The sequence below is a fragment of the Microtus oregoni genome, unplaced genomic scaffold (genome assembly GCF_018167655.1).
Source record: "Microtus oregoni isolate MIOR12 unplaced genomic scaffold, Mior012 000047F_ref0000412, whole genome shotgun sequence".
In the NCBI taxonomy this organism is placed as follows: Eukaryota; Metazoa; Chordata; class Mammalia; order Rodentia; family Cricetidae; genus Microtus; species Microtus oregoni.
This window is the reverse complement of record NW_024543221.1, coordinates 2,989,544-3,012,285: the sequence shown is the minus strand read 5'-3', so window position 1 is coordinate 3,012,285 and position 22,742 is coordinate 2,989,544. Positions and strand designations below refer to the sequence as shown.

The following is a 22,742-nucleotide window of genomic DNA, read 5'->3' as shown; positions in this document are numbered from 1 at the left end:
TGGGTTCAGATTGCAGCAGTCTAACCCACCACTGGAAGATTCCCCCAGCATCCTTTCATCTAGCAGATTTATCTAGTGATACATTTTCTCCCTGAAGCGGATTTTCAGGAGTTGTAAGCTGGTCTTTCAAGCTCCATCACCAGTCCTCATTTCTCAGCTAAAACCCGTACAACTAGATCTATATATTCATGCAGACTCAACAGGCAGGTTAAGCTCTCATCTGAGAACCAGCAAATGCTTTGTGTTCAGGTTTTAAAAGCAGGCTCCCTGTAAATGGCAAGCTCAGCCACTACTGAAGCAAGATGAGGGTTGCTGTCTCACATGGAGAAAACTGGGCACGCAGCAAAGGCAATGCATGGGCTTCTTTTCTCTGTGTCCTTTGAATTCTAGGCTATTCCAATTCCCTGACTCTCAGCCATTGCTTGAACCTGAGAGCAAGACCTTGTATGCCTACCCTGGGAAACAACTGGAACTAAAGCTGTTTGTGCACTGCCCCATCCTTCTATCAGACCCATGCCCTCTGAGCACTTCCTCACAACAGCCCTGAGGGCAGTTTTTGCATCATAGGCCCAGCCTTCTGGGGCATGGGATTGCTTGCCTCCTTCTTCTCCTCCTCCTTCTTTTTATTTTTTATTTTACAAGACAGAGTTTCTTTGGAGCCTGCCTTGGAACTCTCTCTGTAGATAGGCTGGTCTCGAACTCACAGAGATCCCCGTGTGTTTGCCTCCCCAGTGCTGGGATTAAAGGCGTGCACCACCACCGCCTGGCCCACTTGCTTGTTCTTATAAAAAGAAAATGTGTAATGCTCAGATGAACACAATGCCCTGTAAGCTGACTGTGGTGTTATATGCTTCTCACGTGCTTTTGTTGAGGTGTTTCTGAGTCTGGGGCTGCGTATCCTAGCAGGCCCTCATTTCCTGTTGAATCAACTCTATGACCTTGTTTGTCTCAAATCCTTCTTTTTTGTGACCAGTTTTAACCCTAGTGTCTCTGATATGAGGACTTCTTTTCCAGTTCTCGGTCTTCCCTATCTGGTGAAGCTTTCTTCACGCCCTCGAGAGCTGGGAGCTGGGCATGTCTGCAGTGGACAGCCTGGTCTCAGACCCCTCCCCTCTAGATCTGCATCCAGCCTCCCAACCATGGGTAGAGTGCCTTGCCCTACCCTGTGCCCCACAGGCTGAACCCAGCACCCCATCTTCTCAGTCTAAACTATCTCCCTCTTGCCTGCTCCCCAAGTCACTGTGGTCCTTGCTGCTCCCCAAGCACCAATGTCTGTGCTGTGTCTCGGGGAGGGAGGGATACTCATGCCCCTGCCTATGTTGTGACGTAATCATTATTTCTCCAGCTTAGCTCTGGGTCCACCAAGGGTGAGAATGCAGAGCCTGAAAGTCCTGGACCCACAGTTACGCTGTCCCCCCTCACTTTCATGCCCTCATTCCCGTTCCTCCCCAGCAAACCTTCAGGCTCTCTTTGTAGCCTTGATTGACATCTGATTGCCCTGTAGGTGAAGACCAGCAGACCCTCCACTCTCATCACTTCCCTGTGTGGGAGGTTCATGGAAATCCCACACCCCAGGTGGGCCACCCAGCATGAGTGAGCCCCCCTCTCAGCTCCCCGGGGTGCTGCTCCAGCCAGTAATCATGACTCCGGTTCCACATGTCAGCTGGGAGACCTCCAGGAACCAAAGTCCCTGGCAGACCCCAACTAAGAGCCAGCTCACTGAATTTTTGTGTGGGCGTCCCACCCCCACCCCCGCTCCCCACAGGAACCTCCTCTTCGCCCCCCCCCCTTAAGAAACTCCACTCAGTTTTCAATCTTCCGGTGACCGAGGCAGGTACCTGTCACGGCATAATTATGCACCACTTTCTCCGCCATCGCCGAACCGAAAGATTTTCTTTCCTCCTGCTCTGTGACATGACAGACACCCACTTAGCGGAGAGATTATTAGTATAAAATTACTTTTTGGCCTTTAAATTTAACTATACCATATTCACAGCAATAAAATAAAACCCCAAATCCAGGTGTGCTTTCCGGGGAACGTGTCTGGGGCAATTACCTTCTGATAATGGCGTCCTGCACTTAAGCCTTTTGTCTGAGGCTCTCGAAATCATTTCCATACAACTCCATAATGATGCTCATTCTGGAAGGGACAAGAGGTGAAATGGGTGACCCCGTAGCATACACCAGAGATGAAGGTGATCAGGGACCCAGGTGTCTGCTTTGTTCCCATTCTCCTCCCTTTCTGGGTCTTTAAAGAGGCGTGGGCCGCCTTCTGTGGCACCGCGCTTGCCCCCGGGGTTGCCAATCTCCCTTTTTAAGAGCGGGAATGGCTAGGTTTCTATATCCAATTTCATGGGGAGGGGCTGAAGCAAGCGGAGGAGGTGCGGAGGAGCTGTTACATAGGAGAGCTTTCCCGTGGATTGAGTGGCTTCACAGATGAAAGGCAGCTGAAGCAGAGCCACACGGGGCCAGGACTGTCTAAATCAGCTCCTGGACCGTGTGTGCCCCTGGGCTATAAAGACAGGTGCCTCTGTCTCCACATAAGAAGTGTGTCCTGCTTACTCTTCTCTAAATGTTCTCTAAATGCCCATCCTTCTCCCTCTAGCACAGACATTTCAAGTTCTGGGTACCAGCTTACTGCACATGTCCTTCTCCAGTCCGCCCAGCCACCAGTCACTTCTCTCCATTGGCTACTCCATCATTTTCTCCCTCCACTCAGGCTAACAAATTGGAACTGAGTATATGACTCACAGGATTTGAGCACTAAATTACTCTCCTTTCTGTAATGTTATTTTAACTCTCGTATGAATGTTTCTCTGTGTCTGGTGGGATCACTGGGCCTTGAGAAAAACACTCATGTCCAGCCAGAGTGGTATTTCCCCTCGAGCCCGGACATGATCCTTCATAGACATCAGAAACTTGGCATTCACTTAGAGCACTGGTTCTCAGCCTGTGGGGTCACAACCCCTTTGGTGAACCTCTGTCTGCCAGAAACTTATACATTACAGTTCATAACAGTAGCAAAATCACAGGTATGAAGTAGCAATGAAAATACTTCTATGGTCAGGGGTCACCACACGAGGAACTGTATTGAAGGGTCGCAGTGTTAGGAATGTTGAGAACCACTGGCCTGTTGGAGGCAGAGTAGATAATGCTGTGGGATCCAGTATGATACGACACAGTACTGAGTCTTCATTCTTGATCCACCACGCCCATCCTATGCTGTGCTTTATGCCTGTGACAGTCGGTATTAATTGCTAACTTGACAGCCAGGAGACATATCCCTGGGCCCCCCTGTGCAGGGCTGTCGACAGGTCAGCCTCTGAGAAGGTCTGTAGAGAATTGTCTTGATTGTGTCGATGTGGCAGAGGGACCCCCTTAATGATGGGCAGGACCATTCCCTGGGCTCGAGCTCCCATGCTGTGTAGAATGGGGAGGGCAAGCTGAGTAGCAGCATGGATGCGTTTATTGCTATCTTCTTCTGAGTGTGGATGGGCTGTCGCTTGGAACTGTCAGTCAGTGAATCCTTCCTCCTTTAAGTTACTTTTGTCATGGCATTTTATTACAGGAACAGGAGAAGAAACTGAAACAATACTAAAGACCTTACATATGAGTTGAGTTCTACATGTTGGGTGTGGTGAGAACACATACAGACTGGGGGATCTTAACCAGTGGTGAGAGAAAGTAAGCACACAGGAGCTGGAAGAAGGTGGACCGTGATGGGTGCCACAACTGAGACTCAGTCAAAGGGCTTTGAAGAGGAGCTGTGGCAGCTTCTATTTGGAATCAAAGAAATTCTCACCCATTTAGTCAACAAATATATAGTGGTGGTATGTGGGAACACTCCCACTCCTCTTCTCCAGAGGAGGGAGGCCCTGCCTGATGGTCATGTGGCCATCTTTAGAGCCATCTCTTAGAAAATACTGGCCCTGTGCTCTCCTGCTTCCGCCACTCCTCATCTGTGAGCCCATGCAGCCTGTGATTAAATGCTCCTGTGTAGCAGATCCCTTGTATTTACTACACACACACACACACACACACACACACACACACACACACACATATTGATGGAGCCAGGCTAGTGTTGGAACTCCGTGTAAAGAGGACCTGGATCAGATTCATATTCCAGAATGCAGTGTGGGATCCTCTAGATGTAATTGCAGAGGTCCAGGTAGATTTCTCTTTTCTAGTGTTAACCATAAAGCCATCCAGTTGTCTCACCCCACCCCATTCCCAGTGCAGAAGGATTCTAGGGATCTGAAGAAAGATTGTTATATATCAGTTCCTCTCAGCACTGGCTTCTGGATCGCACACTAATTTCCCTTCAGGAACTGATTAACAGCCACAGCCAGCTATTCCCCTGTTCCCCAGTCTTCCGATGCAGCACTGGCTGGGAAGGTGAGAGCTACTGACACTGTTTGCCCTTCTGATCTCTTCCAGGATCTTTTTCCCCGGAAGCCACCCTGTCCGAGGTGTGCAAGTGATGAAAGTTGGCAAGCTGCAGCTGCATCAAGGCATGTTCCCCCAAGCCATGAAGAATCTGAGGCTGGTGAGTGTGCCAAGACTCCGGTTCTGCCTGGTGTACCTTCCTCTAGCTGTTGCCAGGCCTCTGCTTGGTAATTGCCAAGCTCTGTTTTAGTGTGTGGGCACAAACACACACACACACACACACACACGAGTATGCTGGTAAATGTTTAACAACCATGTCTAAAAACATTTGTAACACTTGCCAATTTCTGTGGTAGGAATGTACCCAAATGTAATTCATTTTACACTGCCAGTATAGAATCAACCTACTTGTGTATTATGTGTGCATGTGTGCACACACATGTGTGTAGGTGCTTGTATAAGTGTGTGTACATGCATGTGGAGGGCAGAGGTCAACCAGCTGTTGTTCCTCAAGAGCCATCCACCTTATTTGGGGGAAACATAGGATCTTTCTGACTTGTAGCTCATTGATTGGACTAGACCGACTGGCCAGTGAGCACCAGGGACTTGACTGTCTCCATCTCCCCAGCATTGGGGATTACAAGTCCACTCATCTCCACCCAGCTTCTAGCATGGGCTCTAGGGCTCAAACTTAGGTCTTCATGCTTGCATGACAGACACTTAACCTACTGAACCCTCTCCCTGGGCTCCTAATTATGGTTTTCATAGTCACTCTTACAAACTGGTGTGAGTCTCAGAACACTACAACACGTGTGCCCTGACCTACAAATCCTCCTTCTCCACATTCTCTGAACACGGTATGTCTCTTCTTACGGTAGGCAGGACCTGGTCCTCCGTCTCTAGACTCTGCATCTCCCCTTCCCTCTCCCCACTGCTAGAATGGTTGCCCTGTATCAACACTGACTTACAAACTCTTAGGTCTTTACAAAGCCATTTCCTCTACCTTAGATGTACCTCCTAGCCTCCAGGGCCTGGCAGAACCCTACTGGTCCTTCAGGGCTCAACTCCAATGTCTTTGTTTCCTTGGTTCCTACAACTCTTTGCTAGCGGTGCACATGGAGCACTTCCTACATTTCAGTAGGGGGGCACTGTCCCAACCCTGGCAACCTGGACATCATTGTTTCTCATCCCTGTAACTAACTCAGCATCAGGCAAAATGCCTAGAACTAAGAATGTATTTGTTGTTGGAGGAAAAGGAAGGGAAAGAATGAGAAAGTCAAAACAGTCTTAGCAGGAAGTGTTAGAAAATGCAGTGAAGACCTGGGTTATTGCTGGACCGCATTGCTGGAGTTGTATATTTTCACCCTCTTAAGAAGTTTCTCTACCCAGAACAGCCCAGGTCACAACCGGTCTTCCTTTTGAACAACTACATCCTTCATCTTAGGGTGTTACCCCAAGGGGAATGGGGCTTCCCCAAGGGACTGATGTGTCTTATGTGTCCCCTGATGGTGCCAAATACAGAAACATATGCCATCCACCCTGACAAATTTGTACTGGAGTGAACATATTTCTTAGTGAGCAGGAGCCCCAGCAGGGCCCTGCTCTTTAAGCGATGTCTGTTTGTAGCAGCCCTCCTCTTGACCGTTTCTGAGCATTTCCTAGCAGATGAGCCAAACTTACACTGGCCCGTGAGAATATGCATGACCTGCAAGCGTAGGTGCAGGTCAGGGGCTTCCAGAAGAAAGCCTTCCTCCCGAGTTCCTTCAGGTCAGGGGCTTCCAGAAGAAAGTTTTCCTCCCGAGTTCCTTCAGGCAGTCTGGAAAGCAGGAAGGAAGCCATCGGCTTCATCCTTTCTAACAGAGCCACCCTCTCTTCAGAGGCACCCTGGCTAAGTCCTGGGAATAATGAAACAGCTTCCATGCAGTTTCAAAGCCCAAGCATGACACAGATCTGAGAGTGTCTTCAGAAACAAGAACAGGAATGTGCCACAGGTTCAGCTCGGATCCAGCATCCTGTAGGGGGACCCCGCTCGTCCAGCTCTGATGTCCTTTGCTGTCTTCTCATTGCTCAGCTGAAATCCACTCCTTGTGACTGCTCACAGCAGCCCTGCAGGCTCTTCACAGTGATCCCTCCGCCTTCTCTCCTCTCTACCACTCTGGTGTCTCCCCGTATATTCCTCCAAAGGCTTTTGTTACTAATCTGACTTCTTGGCCATCAAGGGCCACCTGCCTCAGCTACACCGTCAGCAGGCAAATGTTTTTCTGTGGATTTGTTTGCTGCTGACTCCCCACCCTGGGTCCCAGCCTGGTTCCTTTGCCACCAGAAGTCACTCCGTCACCCTTCCTTTTCCTACACAACGTTTGCTACCCAGGTTCACTGTGTTTCTTCTCCTCTTGTTATGGGGATCTGTTTGGCTTTTCCTGGTCCTAAATGGGAAGTAGAGGCTTCAGGTCCCAGAAGTTGCTCCTATGGCTCATAGAAACCACACTTGTTCATGGCACCCTCTCATCAGACAGATCCCACAGCACAGCCATGCTGGTCTCCACTCCAGACTGCACGTTGCTTTCTCGCCCTTCACAACAGCCAAATGATACATTTCTTAGCTCTCTGCAGTAGTTTTTAATCTCTGTGCTTATGCTCACATTTAGGAATCTGATTCAAGCCCCTGCCCTGCCCGAGGAGAATGAACAGAACCACAGACTTGTATAGAAACCCACAAAACTTTTCTAAGACTCTTTAAGCATTTTTGGCCCCTCTGTACATGTAGGGTCACAACTTGGCATGTGGGTAGGAGGGAAGAAAAGAAGACAAGAGAGAAAAGGACATGGTGCCATAAATGTTACCAATGCCATCAAATCCCTTGGCTCTGATACTTATGAATGTCACCTACTAAATTCCAATAGGAAATAATAACACCAAGTGTGTGTTTTTAAACAATAAGAGAAGAGATACAGCTAGAGAGATGGCTCAGTGTTTAAAAATGCTTGCTGCTCTTCAGAAGACATGAGTTCATTTCCCAACACCCATTTTAGAAGGTTCACAATCTCTTATAACTCCAGCTTCAGAGAATACAACACCCTCTTCTGACTTCCATGGGCACCAGTACCTATGTCCATGGGGGCGCGCATGTACGCACGTGCGCGCGCGCACACACACACACACACATTTTTAAAATCAAATTTTATGAAAGAGGAGGAAAAGAAAAAATGATGATAAAATGTAGGTGGAGTGGTTAAAGCCATCTTTTAAGCAAATAATCATAAATCTCCCTGTTAACGGTGCTAAACTCAGTAGTGGCAAGGAGCTGGATGGAAAACCTGGACTGTGTCTCTGGCCGGCACCATCAAGGTGTCTTCCTCCCACCCCCTTACAGAGTGATGCCAGGGACAGCTGGGTGGAACAAGGTTTGCCTACAATTCAGATTCTCCAGAGGTCCGTGGTTCATTTGAAAATCGCCCACCGTACAAAGAGCCAGTCTTGATCTTCAGCAGTGATCAGCAGATGCCAGCGTTGAGCTAGCCGAAGCATAGGAGTCATTTGACAGTGATTTTACAACAGCCATCATCGAGATGCTCCAGTGAGCAATTACAAATACTCTCCAAACAAATGAAAAAAAACATAGAAAGAAGTGAAGAGAGAGACAATGTGAAGGAACAAACAGAAATTAAGAGCCCATAAATTCAGTGGGCAAAATAGTGGAGAGGAACTGAGCTCAGGAAGGAAGGTCACAACATGGACTGGAAAACTCAAAGACAGAAGGAGGGACTGCCCACTCTGAAAGCAATCACACAGGAAGGAAAACATAAAAAAATAAAATTGAACAAGGCCTTGGGTCCTGGGGACCGATGAGTAGTAATGTTAGCCATCTGACTTCAGGAGGAGAAGAGAAACAGAGCAATACAGAAAGTACTTGAAGCAATATCAGAGGCATCCAAACCAGAAAAGAAAAAGAAAGTTTTATCTTTGCCACAGATGACAGATTTTCTATGTTGAAAACACACACGCACGTGTACACGCAAAATCACACACATTATAACTAGTAAATTAGTATAATCTAAAGTCAGCAGTCACAAGCCATTTGTGGTTCTATATACTAACAAAAATGAAAATGAATATTTTCATTTATAATACCATAACATACTTTAAAAATAACCTAAGTAATGAAGGAAAGAAATTAAAACATAAACAGTGACATCTCATGCTTATGGATTGGAAAATTGAATATATCAACATTGCTCAAAATGATATACACATTTCCATCAAGTAATCTATTTATTTTACAAAATTAAAAAAAAATCTTAAAATTCACATGGAAACTTAAAAGACACCCTCATCCCCAACAAAATAGCCAAAACAAATCTCTAAAAAAGGAACCAGGTTGGAGAATGCCAATTCCTGATTTCAGAAAAAAAAAACTTATTACAAAGCTATAGTAATCAAAACAGTATGTTACTGGTATACAGATGGACACATAGACCAATATGTACACAATAAAAATGCCCAATGAGACCCTCACATATATGGAAAAGTAATTTTCATCAGCACCACTCAATAAGGAGAGGACAGTCACTTCGACAAGTGGTGCTGCAAGATTCACCTCACCACATAGAAAAAGTAATTAAAGTGGATCAAAATCCTAAACGTAACAGCTAAAACTAGAAACAGATTAAAACCAATAAAGAAAACCTCAAGACCTTGGATTTAGCAATGGTTACTTGACTATGACAAAGGCCTGGGCAATTAAAGACCTAGTGGTCAACACAATGAACCGCATCAAAATTATAAACATTATGCATCAAAAGGCAATCCATCAGTGGAGTAAGAATGTAACTATAGACACACAAAAGCATATTATTTGGCCCTAAAAAGGGTGAAACTCTGTAGATGAAAGTTTCTGTCCCACCCAGTTCCACAGCTTTTCAGTTCCAAGTGAACACAGAGAGACTTAAACTGCTTGCCTATTGCTCAGGGTTATTACTAACTAGCTCTTACAACTTAAATTAACCCATAATTTTTATCTATGTTTAGCCATATGGCTTTGTACCTATTCTCAGTAAGGCATTCTCATCTTGCTTCCTCTGTGTCTGGCTTGCAACTGTGTCTCTGCCTTTCCTCTTCCCAGAATTCTCCTAGTCTGGTTGCCCCACCTATACTTCCTACCTGGCTACTAACCACACAGTGTTTTATTAAACCAATACAAGTGACAGATCTATACAGTGGAAAGCATTATCCTACAGCAAAACTCTCACACATGCTATGCCATGATGAACTTTGAAGGTATCATACTAATTACATATGACATGCATTGCTATATGATTCTGCATTTGTGAGGCATCTAGAACTGCTGCACACAGCTGCAGCAAGCAGAGCAATGCTTACCAGGGCCTAAGGGGGGCTCCCAGGGTAGGTGCTCACTATGTAACAGACATAGCCTTTCAGCATTGCATGGTGCAGATGTTCTGCACGTGAATTGCAAGCATGATTGCCCAATAGTGTGAATGCACCTGTGCCACTAGCCAGTATACGTAAAGATGGCCAACATGGTGTCTTAGTTAGGGTTCCTATTGCTATGATAAATCACCATAACCAAAAGCAACTTGGCAAGAAAAGGGTTTGTTTCTCTTTACAGTTTGTAAGTCTATCACTAAGAGAAGCCAGGGCAGGAATTTAGGGCTGGAACCTGGAGACAGGAGCTGGAGCAGAAGCCATGGAGGAATGCTACTTACTGAATTGCTCTTTCTGGCTTGCTCAGTTTGCTTTCGCAGGATCACCTACTGAGGGTTGACACAGCCCACAGTGGCCCTCCCGCATCAAGCATCACTCAAGAAAATGCTTCAGGGGCTTGCCTACAGGCCAATCTGGTGGAGGCATTTTCTCAATCGAGGGTTCATTTTCCCCAAATGACTCGAACTTTTTACCAAGCTGATACAGCCGACAAGCCGGCTAACCTGATAAAGTTTGGGCTAGAACTTACATATTTTACTGCAATAGTTTTCTTAAGTGATGGAAAACTACCTGAATTTGGCAAAAGTAAATCCCCCAGATTAAACCTAAAGACATTCTCACCCAGATCTGTTACTCGAATAGAACTAAAATCCCAAGCCAATCCTCAGAGTAGCAAGAGGATCAGATGAGTCCTGCTGGTAGGGGAAGAACAACCTGAATCAGAGTGGTTCACCAGAAAGCCTTCAAGATGGCACACTGTTTTCAAGTGTACTGGGAGGAAAGAATTGACAACCCCCAATCCCAGATTCAGTAATAGCCTCTGCCAGACGTTGAGAGGGAGATCGAGCAGTTCACAGTCTCAGGGAAATTAAAAGACCTCATTACCATCTGATCTCTCCTAAAAGAACTGACGCCCAAATCCTTAAAACAAAAGGAAAACAATAGAAGAAGGAATATCGAAGCATCAGGAAGAAAGGCTGCAGTAAGCAAAAGTGTGAGTAAGTGGATTGGTCCTTCTTCCCTCTAGTTTTCTGTGCTGACAGTCAAAGCCAAACTTCTGATGCCGTCTGAGGTGATTCTAGAAGTAAGTAGTGAAAACAGCTGGATAATTACACTCCAAGGGGGAAGGTAAAAGACAGAGAAGAGGGAGGTCTCTGTACCAGATTCCACCTGCTAAAGTGAGGATACCACTAGTCTATAATCAGAAAGGAGGCGGGGACTTAAAGCAACCGCTTCTTAAAATGCTGTGTAAAGGAATGTACTCAAAGACTCTACGGACGGGTGCCGTAGCTCGGTTGGTAGAGTGCTTGCCTAGCACCAGCCTGGGGTTTGATCTCCAGCATCTCCTTACAGGAATGTGGTGGTGCACCCATGTAACCTCAGCACCGGAGAAGGAGAGGCAGTAGACTGAGAAGTTCAAGATCATTCTTACCTATACAGCAAGTTCAAGGCGAGCCTAGACTACATGGGGATTTGTCACTACCTAAAAAAATCTTTAAATGACATGTTAAAAAATATATATGGGAACGCAGGGGGATTCAAAAAAGAAAACAAATACCAAAAAGGAAGAAAGAACAAACAAAAAATAAAATTATATATTTAAATTCTAATGTAGTAATAACTACATTGTGAATGATATAATCTATGTAAGTTATCTAAATACTCTAAAAGGTAAAGATTAATAGAATAGATGTATTCCAAAGTAACCCAAGTATGTACTGTCTATAAGAAACTCTTTTAAATATAATGATATGGACAGATTGAGAGTGAAAAAATAGAAAACACATCATGAAAACGTAATCAAAAGACAGCTGGAGTGGCTATATTAATATTATATAAGTAGACTTCATGGCAAAGAAAACTTTTCTGGAAACCAAGGGCATCACATAATGGAAATGTAGTCATCTACTTAGAAGCTATGAACGTGCTTGCCCCAAACCGCATGGTTTCAAACGGTGGGGGAAAAAAAAACCCCGTAGAGCTCTGCTATGGAGCCCAAGACAGGAGGATTACTAAGTGGAGGCCAGCCTGTGCACCCTAGCAAGTTCAAGAGCAGTCTGGGTAGCACAGCAGATTCTGTCTCAAACCCCAACCAAACCAAACCTGTAGATCTGACAGAAACTAGAAAACCGCAAGGAGAGAAGCAGCGTGCAGCCTTGCCGTCTACAGTTGACGGGAACGACTAGGCAGAAAACCGACAAAGATGGAGGAAAATTTATTACTCCCACTGGTCAGTCGGGCCTTAGTGATGTTTATAAAATGCCCTCCTCAACACGGGCGGGAGAGACGTGACGTCCTTTGCAAGTGTGTAAAGAACACAGGTAGAGTAGCACACATGCCGTCTTCCAGGTCATTAAACAAGTACCAATAAATGGAAAAGGTTCATGAGTGTAAGAGTCACACAAAGTAAATTCTCTAACCCCAGTGGAATCAAAATAGAAATTAAAACAATACTTGTAAACAGAACAAATATCTGCTTCCCCTTCTATCTGAGGGAATGTCCCACCACTACTGCCGCCCGAGTCATGGCTTAAATGTATTCATTTGATGACACCAACGTCCCGGGAACGTGTGTGACTCCTTCAGATCCCTCGGGAACTATGTTAATGCTTATTGAGTTGATTCTGGAGAGATTCAAGGGATCTCAGTTCAGTTCCCAGCACCCACATGGTATCTTACACCATCTGTAACTCCAACTCCAGGGGGTCCATTGCCCTCTTCTGGCTTCTGAGGGGACTAGACAAGCATTCAGTGTACCTACATGCATTCGGGCAAAACACTCAACTCATAAAATAGAAATAAGTAAGTATTTTAAGACATTATTATATAAAGATAGTACCACAATAACAACTCTTGATGGAGGAAGGTCATTGGCTAATAAAGGCACTGCCCTGGCCCATTTTATTGGTTAGAGGATAGGTGGGAGGAGTAAACAGAACAGAACTCTGGGAGGAAGAGGAAGTGAGCTCAGACTCCAGTCTCGACAGCTCTGCTCTCCAGAGCAGACGCCTCAGCAGAGACGCCATGCCCTGCTCCCTGGCAGACACACGTGATGAAGGTCCGACCCAGGATGGACATAGGCTAGAATCTTCCCGGTAAGCGCACCTTGGGGTGCTACACACAGATGATTAGAAATGGGCTAAATTAATATGTGAGAATTAGCCTAGAAGAGAATGGGCCAAGCAGTGTTTAAATGAATACAGTTTGTGTGTTGTTATTTCGGGGCATAAGCTAGCCGGGCAGGCGGCTGGGGTACTGGGAACACAGCCCCGCCGCCCCTAATTACTACAAACTCTGTGTATGTGTATGTACCATATGCATGCAGTCCCCATGGAGGCCAGAAAAAGACATTAGATCTCTTGGAACTAGAGTTACAGACAGCTGTGGGCTGATTTGTGGGTGCCAGGAACTGAACTCAGGTTCTCTGCAAGAGTAATGTCATACAATGTTCTTAACCACTGAACCATCCCTCCAGTCCCAACAATAGCACCTCTTCCTGGCATGTTCTTTCTGCTGCTGACGGGCACCCTGAGCTCACCACATCTGTAACCCTCCGTCCTGTGGGCATCCTAGCACTTTGCCTTCACTGTGATGACCTCATAGGTCCAGACTGACAGGGCCACAGCCCCTCCCACCCCTCCACAGCAGGGACCCAGACTCACTGGAACTGCCTGCCAGTACAGGGCCAATGAGTAGACAGATGGTCTCTCCAAGGATAGGCTGCCTCCCCCAGCGCATTCCCTGCAAGGGGAACGGACATTTGCAGTGAGTCTTTAAGGGGCAGAGTGGAATGGGGTCTGGAGGGAGGCTGCTGAGCTCACATGGGTCCTCAGAGGCTTTGGGGTTTCCTGCTGCCCATTGCAAAGGAACTCAGTGGCCCTGGAGTGGCCTGTGGGTATAACTCCACTGCATTCCCTTCCTGAATGCCCAGGCCACCTCCCCAGCACACACAGGGCTTTCTTCCTGGGATGGACAGAAGAGGAGAACTCGCTTCAGTGTCCCCTGGGGTGACCTGATCTAAAGGACCTTATCTTGCACATGTTTCTTTTCCTTTTGATTTTTATGTCCATATTTAAATCATGCTTGGGGAAGTCATTTATTGCATTCCCCAGGCTCACAGTAGAAAGCATATGAGATCCTTGATAAGCTTAATATATTTATATGAAAAATTAATAAGAAAGCCATATTGTTTCCAACTTTAAATCATAATTTGATCTCATTCATTTTATTTAATACATGGCCACAATTCTAAAATTACTTTAAAAAATAGGATGAGATGGAAATCAGTTCTGGGGCCCTTTTCTTTATTTCTCAGCAGAGAGCCCTGCGCCTCTCATGTGGCAGAAAATCTACATTGCCATTTCCGGTGTGACATTTAGAATCCGTGCGTGGGTGCAGCACATCCCACTGGAGGCTGCAAATGAATCCTCCGTGCCTGATTGTATGCAGGCTCCCTTTAAACGCTGCCATTAAAAAATAAAATTTAATGGAAAGCGAGATGCTTTCCCCAAACCGAGCCTGCTCCAATTTCATATTTCCTTAATCTGTTTTATACGCCACTGCAGGAAATTAAACTGGAATTGTTCTCTCTGACGTGCACATGTGTAGCATTTGGGAGGCGCTGAGCACAGGGAGACTCAGAGCTCCCGGCAGCAGTTGCTCTGGCTTGCCCAAGATTTACGGCAACTTCATTTTGGGGGGCGAGGTGAGAGGAAGCAGTCACCTTCCAGCTAGGCTGAAGAGGTGTCCCGAGCACTCAGGGCTGTCTTCTGTCCCAGGCAGGTATTTGCCTGGGGACCGTGGTAGACACGAATGGCATCCAGGACAAGGACCAGATGTTCTCCTCCATCATCGGGTCTTCCCTGCTCAGCATCTCACAGCGTTCACACTGCAAATACGTGAAAGTCGCTGGCAGGCTTAGCATTCTGCTTTCTTTCCATTTCTCTTCCATCTAAGACTACCCCTCAGAGAAAATCTTGTTTATTTATTTATCTAAGCTCTGGTTTCTACACAAGTGATGCACTTTTGGCCTTTATCCCCCACCCACCCGCTACTATCACTGCCATCTTCACGTTAGTCCTCTGTCCCCTCCCTATACTCCTGTCCTCTGCTTCCCACCATTGTGGTACAGAATCCTGGAACACTAGCGCCCTATTCCCGTATGACCCTAGTGTTGAGGTCCCCAGCAAATGAGAGGACACAGAGCACAGCCAGCATCCCTTGACTTGGGCCGTGCCCAGGGTCCTCAGGCTGTCTAAAAGTGGTATCCAGGACACTGTGTTTCTTCGTGGTCACTGCACTGTCCACAGCTAGAGGCTGTACTGGACAGGAAGAGAGGACACTGGCAGGGTGCTGAGAGCTAGGCAATCCCACTCAGCCCCCGTCAGGCCAAGTGAGTTGGAGTCGTTTCTTCTGATCAGGGCTTCTGGCTAGGCATTTTTGCCCTGCCTTCAGGAAGCGGTCTGGGCAGTGGGGCTGTGAGCTCAGGTGGTGGCAGCTTCCCTGTCTTCTGGGTCCTGCAGCCCCAGTGTGGTCATAGGTCCCAAGTCTCCAGTGAAGCGTGGGCACCTGCCCTGCTACCAGATAGGAGCTCTGCCTCTTCAGTGGACAGGAACATTCTGGTTAGGACTGGAACTGCAGGACGGTAGTGAGGAAGGAAGACTGGAAGAAGAAAGATGCCTGGGAAAACATAGATCAGCCTTCCACTGTCGGGGTGACAAGAAGACAGCGTTGCCATTTGTCTGTCAGTCAAGTCACAGAGAGGCCCAAACAACAGTGAGGCCAAGCCTTTGGTCTGCTTAGGAGCTGTGAGAACATGCCAGCAGAGGGCACTGTGCCAGGGGAGCCCTTTCTCAGGATAGATGCAGGGCCAGGTCCTGTTTGCAGGAGGCCCTCCCAAGAAAACATTCACCCTCCCCTGTACAACACAAGCATAGCCAGCCCCAGGTAAGGAGATGGGAGCAGGACAGCCACAGTGGCTTTCGAGAATTTGCCATGAAGGATCTGATCCAGGAGCCTCTGTAATGACACCATCATACAGGCCTCTGCCTCAGACCCCAGCATGTCCAGCACAGCCAAGGGCCCAGGGCGATGCAGAGAAAAGAGAATAAAACATAAGGCTTCAGATGTTGGCTTTTAATCTCCCAGAGTCAGTGGCCTGCAAGGTGGGGCAGCTCCTCCTCTCCCCCTCCTCCAACAAGCCCTGCCTCAGAATATGTGTGCAGTAACTGCAGCAGGACAGACCTGTGCAGATTTTAACAAGAAACAAGTTCCCTCATCTGTCCCGGCCCCTCCTGTAGGCCTGACTGCTGCTGCAAGCCCCGAGCGTCAGGACTTACTTTCAGTTTTCCTTTTTCTTCCTACTGACATCTAAATGTAACCTCACCTCCTGCCCCTCTAACACACACACACACACACACACACACACACACACACACAGAGAGAGAGAGAGAGAGAGAGAGAGAGAGAGACAGACAGACAGACAGACAGACAGACAGACAAACAGAGAGAGCCTACTTGTTTTCTGTTCTTTAGCCCTAAAGGGAACACCCCTACAGAAACATGAAGAGAAGCCAGGAGCTCAGGCTGGCAGCGGCCATCAGTCAGAGAGCTTATTTGCCCTGCCCTCTGTCTTCCCCTCTGTAGAGGCAAGAGTGTCCGTCTTGATGGATGTAGCGAGGACAGAGTGGTCCCACTGAGACCTACTCGGTGCTTTCCAGCTCCAAAATCTCTATGGCTTTAAGGTGCACAAACCCAAGAAACCCAAGAAGAACTCCACCCCTAAGGATTTATCTCAACAAATACTTAACAAAGGGGGGAACAAAGGAAAAGGAAAATACATACACACACAACAATAACAACAGGAAACCCATAGCTGGAAGATCTGTGTCATGTCATAATCAAAAACAACTGGAAGTGACCTAAATTTTCAAGAGTAGTTTATGAAGTAATGTCTGTAAGCTAAACATGGTGGAGTTACACACACCTGTAAAGTGGCAATCGTGCTGACTTTAGACTAACCCAGAGTGGTGGCCAGTGGCTGATTGCTGGGATCACGGCACTTGCACCCAGTGGGATGTGTGTGTGTTTTGCAGGGTGCTTTGGTTGCCCTGGAGCCCATCCCGTGGTGCTTCCCAGCCACCAGCCATCTCGAAGGGTCTTTAGAACACAGTCACACAGGATGTGGTAGCTTTGAATTCCCTTCCCTATTCCCAGCCTGCCTCCCATTGAACAGTGTGTACTGCTGCTGTTTGAGCCATTCATTGCTCGTGCAAACCATCCAAAGACTCAGTAGAGCAAAGAACAATAAGATTATGTTCACAGTTCTGGGTCATGGAACTGAGCATAGCGGGAAATGGCTTCTGCCAGGATGCTGGAGTCAGCTGAAGCCCCACCGGACACAAACCCGGTGACTGGGCTCCTCTGTTAGTCATCCAGAGCCGCCACATGTGGCCACTGCATGCAGCGCGGGCATCCTCACAGCTTAGAAGCTGGTGTCTCAGGAGCAAGCACTAGAGACCAAGGCAGAGACTTCTTGCCTTTAAGTTGCTAACTTTATTTCTTCTGGATTCTCATACTGGAGTAGCCACAAACTCAGCCCAATTTTCAAAGTATCCTAGGGGTGGAAAGTCAAAGATTTAGTAACAGACTGAACGTGGAGGCTGAAAGAAGGGACCGTCCACATGCTACCACTGCACTGGCACACACCAGGAAGAGAACGTAAAATGTGTGTACACAGTACATGGTGATTCAGATTAAAAAGGAAAGTGTCACAGGGCAGCTGGATGCCACAGCAGATGGAAGAGCTTGCCACCAAACCTGGCAACCTGAGTTCTATCCCTGGGACCCACAGGGTAAGAGAGAACTGGCTTCCTCACATTGTCTGCTCACAAAATACATGGAAGTTTTAAAACCTTTTGTTAGGAGGAAGCAACTTACTGTTTATTCTTTTGTGTGACTGACCTGTCTCCGTGAGAATTAACGAACCTCCTACATTACCCACCTAAACCTGTGCATTAGTGTAGTCACTGAAGATCATGGCTGCCCCAGGGTGCCCAGTGCGGAGCCCACTTTCTAAGCACCCAGGCAGCACCCAGGCAGCACCCATGCCACCTGTATTCTGACTCCGTGAGCCATGGTGCTGCCTGTTTCCTAAAGACCAGATGCTGTGGGCCACAGGGCCCCTAGATCATTGAGAAGCCAGGCAGGGGCTTGTCTGTTTTGAGATAGTAATCTGTCACCTAGGCAGGGGCATGTCTGTTTTGAGATATTAATCTGTCACCTTTCCTGTATCTTTAGGCCTTCGACATTATGAAAGTGACCCATGGCCGAGAGCACAGCCTGATTGAAGATTTAATTCTTCTCCTGGAAGAATGTGATGCCAACATAAGAGCCTCCTAAGACCAGCCAGAGGGACAGGGGAGGTGGCGCACCCTCGTTGAACGCCTTATTGAGGTCACACACTCTGTGATGTTTGCTATGTGAACCTCCTGTAAAAAATGCCATTCTATGTTTCTGTGGGTAACTGTGTTTCTGTGGTGTGTTGTGAGAAGACCCATTCATGGTCAAGCAGAACCATTACAATAAATACAAAAGTTGAAAAGAGTTGAAAATGCCAACTGGCAGCTTGGCTTTGCCTACTCCTGGGTGACTTTGATGTTTAAAATCTCAGCATTGGAAATAGGAACTTACCAAAAAATAGGATGAAAGGCTGGGTGGTGGTGGTGCACACCTTTAATCCCAGCATTCAAGAGTCAGAGGCAGGTGGATCTCTGTGAGTTCAAGGCCAGTTTGGTCTACAGAGTGAATTCAAGAACAGCCAGAGCTATGTAGAGAGAGCCTGTCTCAAAAGACAAAAGAAAACAGAAATAGGATGGAATAAGCTAAACCTTCCTCTTTGGATGGATATAGAGGCCGTTGGACTAAAGTAATCGTTTTCACCTCTACTCCTAAACACAAGTGTATATCCATTTTGTCAAGAAGTAGATGTTTTATTGCTGTTCTTTTGTTTTTATTGACATGTATTAATTGTACTTAATAATGTGATTCGCTGTGATATTGCAGTGCTTGAATACACGTGTCTAGTGTGCACCTTCCAGGACAAATCTGGCCTCCCTGTCTTTCCCCTGCCTCTACAGTTCACGTTTCTCACATCACCCACCCTGACTTTCACACGCGAGGGAGAAAGGGTCACACTCATCTCCGTCCCTGGCTTACTTCACTTCGTACAGTTTTCTCCAGTTCTGTTCATTCTGCTACAGATGACAGGATCTCACTTATCTTTACAGATTAATAATATTCTGCTATTTACCTGTCCTTCCCTTTTCCTTGTGCATGTTGGTGAGGGCCTAAGGTGATTACAGCCTTGGCTAGGATGAGTAGCTTCACAGTAGACATGGACAGACAAGTATGTTTGGGGGTTACAGAGTTCATTTCCTTTTGACATGTACCTAGAAGGAGGATGGCTAGATCCCATGGGGTCCTGTTTTCATAGGGCCTCCTGTCATCCTGATTTTGGTTCCCACCAGCAGCGTTCCTTTTCTCCATAGTCACACCAGCATTTGTTACCTGGGGGTCGTGCTTGCTTTGTCATTGGCTCTAGTGGCATTGTAACTGCGCACCTGGTTTTCACTGTAGCTTCAGTGTCCCCGATGACTGATGATATTATTGTGCCTCATGTGCTTGTGACTGCTCAAAGCAGCTGCTCATTGTGTAGTCAGAATCTTGTTTGTTGAATTCCCTACACACTATAAATATACTATGCATTATGGCTATGAACCCTTCATTGGGAGGACCATGGGCAAACAGTTCTCTCATTCTGTAGACTGATTCTTTCCTCTGTTGTTTTGTGTGCTGTACAGAGCTTCCGTGTAACCATTTGTCTCTCTTTGGTTTTGTTTCGTTCACTTTTATAATAATATAAAAAACCCATTGCTTATTCCAGCATCTGGGCATTGCCCACACTGACATGTCTCCATGCGTGTTTCCAGTTCAGATCTTGCATTTGGTCTCTGGTCCATCACGAGCTGAGTGTTAGGCCAGAATGACAGATGAGAGTTCGGTCTCCATCTCTTGCATGTGGTGCCCGCTTTCCCTGCATACCTCGCTGAAGGGGCGAGCCACTCAGCCTGCACGGTTTGGGCACCTTTGTCGAGAATAAACCGATTCTAGGTGTGCGAGCCAACTTCTGGGCTCTCTGTTCTGTCACACTGGTCCTAGTATCTCTTATTACTCTATGACCACACTGCTTCTGCCATCACGGCTCTGGAGTACATCCTGAAGGGAGGCCCTGTGTTGCCTCTGGCCTCGTTCTTTTTGCCGAAGATGGTTTTTATCTGTTCTGAGCCTTTGGTGAAGAAGCAGAAGTTTCTTTCTGAATCCCTCTCCAACACAGGAGTCTTTATCTCAAAGCCCAGTTCTAGGTCATATCAGACATTACCAGAAAAGGGATGTAAGCCTCACACAAAAAGAAAAATATATGGAACTCAGCTCGTTGTGTAAACCTTGTGAACATTTTATAATTCTTTGTGTATGTTATTATTTTCTTGAACTTTGTTTTCTGTAATTGCTTGAATCTGTGGTTCGGTGTGTTAATGGGCAGAGCAGAAAGCTCTATTGCCCTCCAGTAAACTGTGTTCTCACCACTATTCAAATGGACTGGCTTCCTCTGTTATTGTTGTCTTGTCTATTTTCCAACCCTTTGGCCTGTGTCTCTGTCTTTCTGCTTTAAATAAATAACAAAAGTATTTTCCTTGTCCAAAAAAAGTTGAGCCTTGTATGGTTCCCTGGTCCCGGAAGCAGTGTGGTCCTTCATGTTTCAGTGAGAGTCTGGTAGTAAATCAGGCCCGTGGGTTGTTGCAGATGACATGGTCCTTAGACAACAGACCTCCATCCACACCTTATGTTACTTGGATACAGATGCATGGGATGAATGCAGAACCCAGAATGGCGACCCTCAGAGGGAGGGAGGCAGGCCGACACTGTCAGAACGACACACGTTTGTCTTACTGAGCCTGAAGGAACAGGCCATACTTTCATGACAGAGAAAACTGACAGCTGGAAGCCGGGGTCCACCTGCCAGACAACCACTGGCCGTAGAAACAGCTACAGTCCCACTGCAGGGCACAGGGATTGGGGGATAGTGCCATCTATGGCGTTCACCATAGCAACCCTGAAACCATCTTTATGTTACTGAACATTTAACGAATATGATGAAATCTACGCTCTATCCTTCCAGAAACAGACCAGAATAATTTGTTATTAGGATCCAGATTTTTAGAACATCCCAGAGCCCATCAGTGAACTCTTTGTCATTCTCACCAAATAAAAAATAAACTTCCTACATTTTGGAAAAGAGAAAACCAGGAGAGAGTTGCACTGTTCATCCCCTTTAAATTTGCTGGAGAAATGCAAAGGCCCAAGAGAAAATCAGGGGAATAGCTTACGTGACCCATGGGCAGAGTTCATGAATACATTGCTGTACTTGCCAACTTTCTGAGTGAAATTTGTCAGTCACTGATGATCCTGGATTAAGAGATTTGTCTCCACGCCTCCTAGAGAAAGTCTGATGGGCTTTGAAATCCCTCTCGGCCGGCTTGTAATGTGTGAGGATGAAGGTGCCCTGCCTGCATCCAGTTTTAATAAAAAGCAAATATTTGAGCAGAGGTAAACATTTACCCAATAAAATTCTAGCAAAATAATTTTGGCAAAGAGGGAAATGGTCAGAGAACACAATTTAAAATCCGTGTCGCCAGTGGCTGAGGATTGATTGCGGCCCCAGCCTCCGCGAGACTGTTTCATTAATCCATAGTCATTGTAGCGGCCGGCTTTTTTCACATCAGTAACTTGACGCCATTAGTCGCTCCTCTGGGATGAGAACACATTCAAACTGAAAATGAACACGCCGGGCATAATTTATAGCCGTGCCACATGAATGCCAAGAGTGTGGGGAGGAAGCTGCTTGGGAACCTACTCACAGTGGCTACTCAGACCTCACTTCCTCTGAGCAGCAGCCAGACAGCTGCAAACCACAGCTCCCAGTTAGACTAGCTGCAGGGAGGGCGGGAGATTCCATACAGAAGCCAGATGTCTTGAAAATTCCTTCTAGTCCAGTCAGGAGTGGATGTTAGGCTCCCACAGGGGAGCCCACTGGGATTCTGCAGGGAGAAGGTTCTGGACCTTGTCTGTGGAATCCTCATGATGAGCAATCAATCACTGAAGGAAGCTTCTGGATGGCGATGACCCCTCCTTTCCTCTGAGGTCCAGAAGCGATCAAGCTGATGGAGGAATAAGCAACACCCCCAAATCAGGATACCTTCTCAACTCTTTGGGCTTTGTAAACATCAAGTGGATGATGCTGACAGCATGTTCATACTAATCCAAAGCAGAGGGAGCCTCGGCTCTTCCTCCTCCATCTCTTCCTCCTCTGTCGCCACCTCAGGACTCCATCTCCCTCCCATTCAGTTACTGACTCTCCCTTCTCCTCTACCGAGGGAATACATCCTATCCATCCCCTGAATTACCTTTGAAATTTCTTATCCATTCCCAGAAACTTCCCAGGCCCCGGCATTGTCCCTCAGCTGCTGGACAGATGCATCGTTCCTCTCCCCTGTTATCCTCCCCTTCCTCCTCCCTCTGAGCTGCAGAGGCGCCTCCCAGAGGAGCCTCCCATCATCATGCCCTCTTGAAATCCTCTGCTCCTAAAGTGGTCCGCCATTGCTGCCCTGGATCTAGTCTTCCTGTCCTTGAGAGACAATTTTCTGTCCTTCTGGAGTCTTGTGTGAACGTAACCTTCCACTCCAGCTAGGCTCGCCTCCCAGGCCCAGACCCCAGTCTTTGTCAGGGTTGTGTGTGTGTGTGTGTGTGTGTGCGCGCGCGCGCGCGCGCGCGCGTGCGCTATAGAATATCAC

The 22,742-nt window shown here is 47.0% G+C and overlaps 1 protein-coding gene across 1 annotated transcript in view; it reads left to right on the top strand.

Moving 5' to 3' along the window:
- The window catches only part of Smyd3 (SET and MYND domain containing 3), a 562,325-nt gene extending 541,845 nt beyond the window's left edge, over positions 1 to 20,480 (top strand). The window contains exons 11-12 of the mRNA XM_041635444.1: positions 4,441 to 4,549; positions 18,133 to 20,480. Coding sequence (XP_041491378.1) covers positions 4,441 to 4,549; positions 18,133 to 18,234 — 211 coding nt within the window. The 3' untranslated portion in view covers positions 18,235 to 20,480. The remainder of the gene's footprint in view (positions 1 to 4,440; positions 4,550 to 18,132) is intronic.
- The last annotated feature ends 2,262 nt before the right edge of the window (positions 20,481 to 22,742 follow it).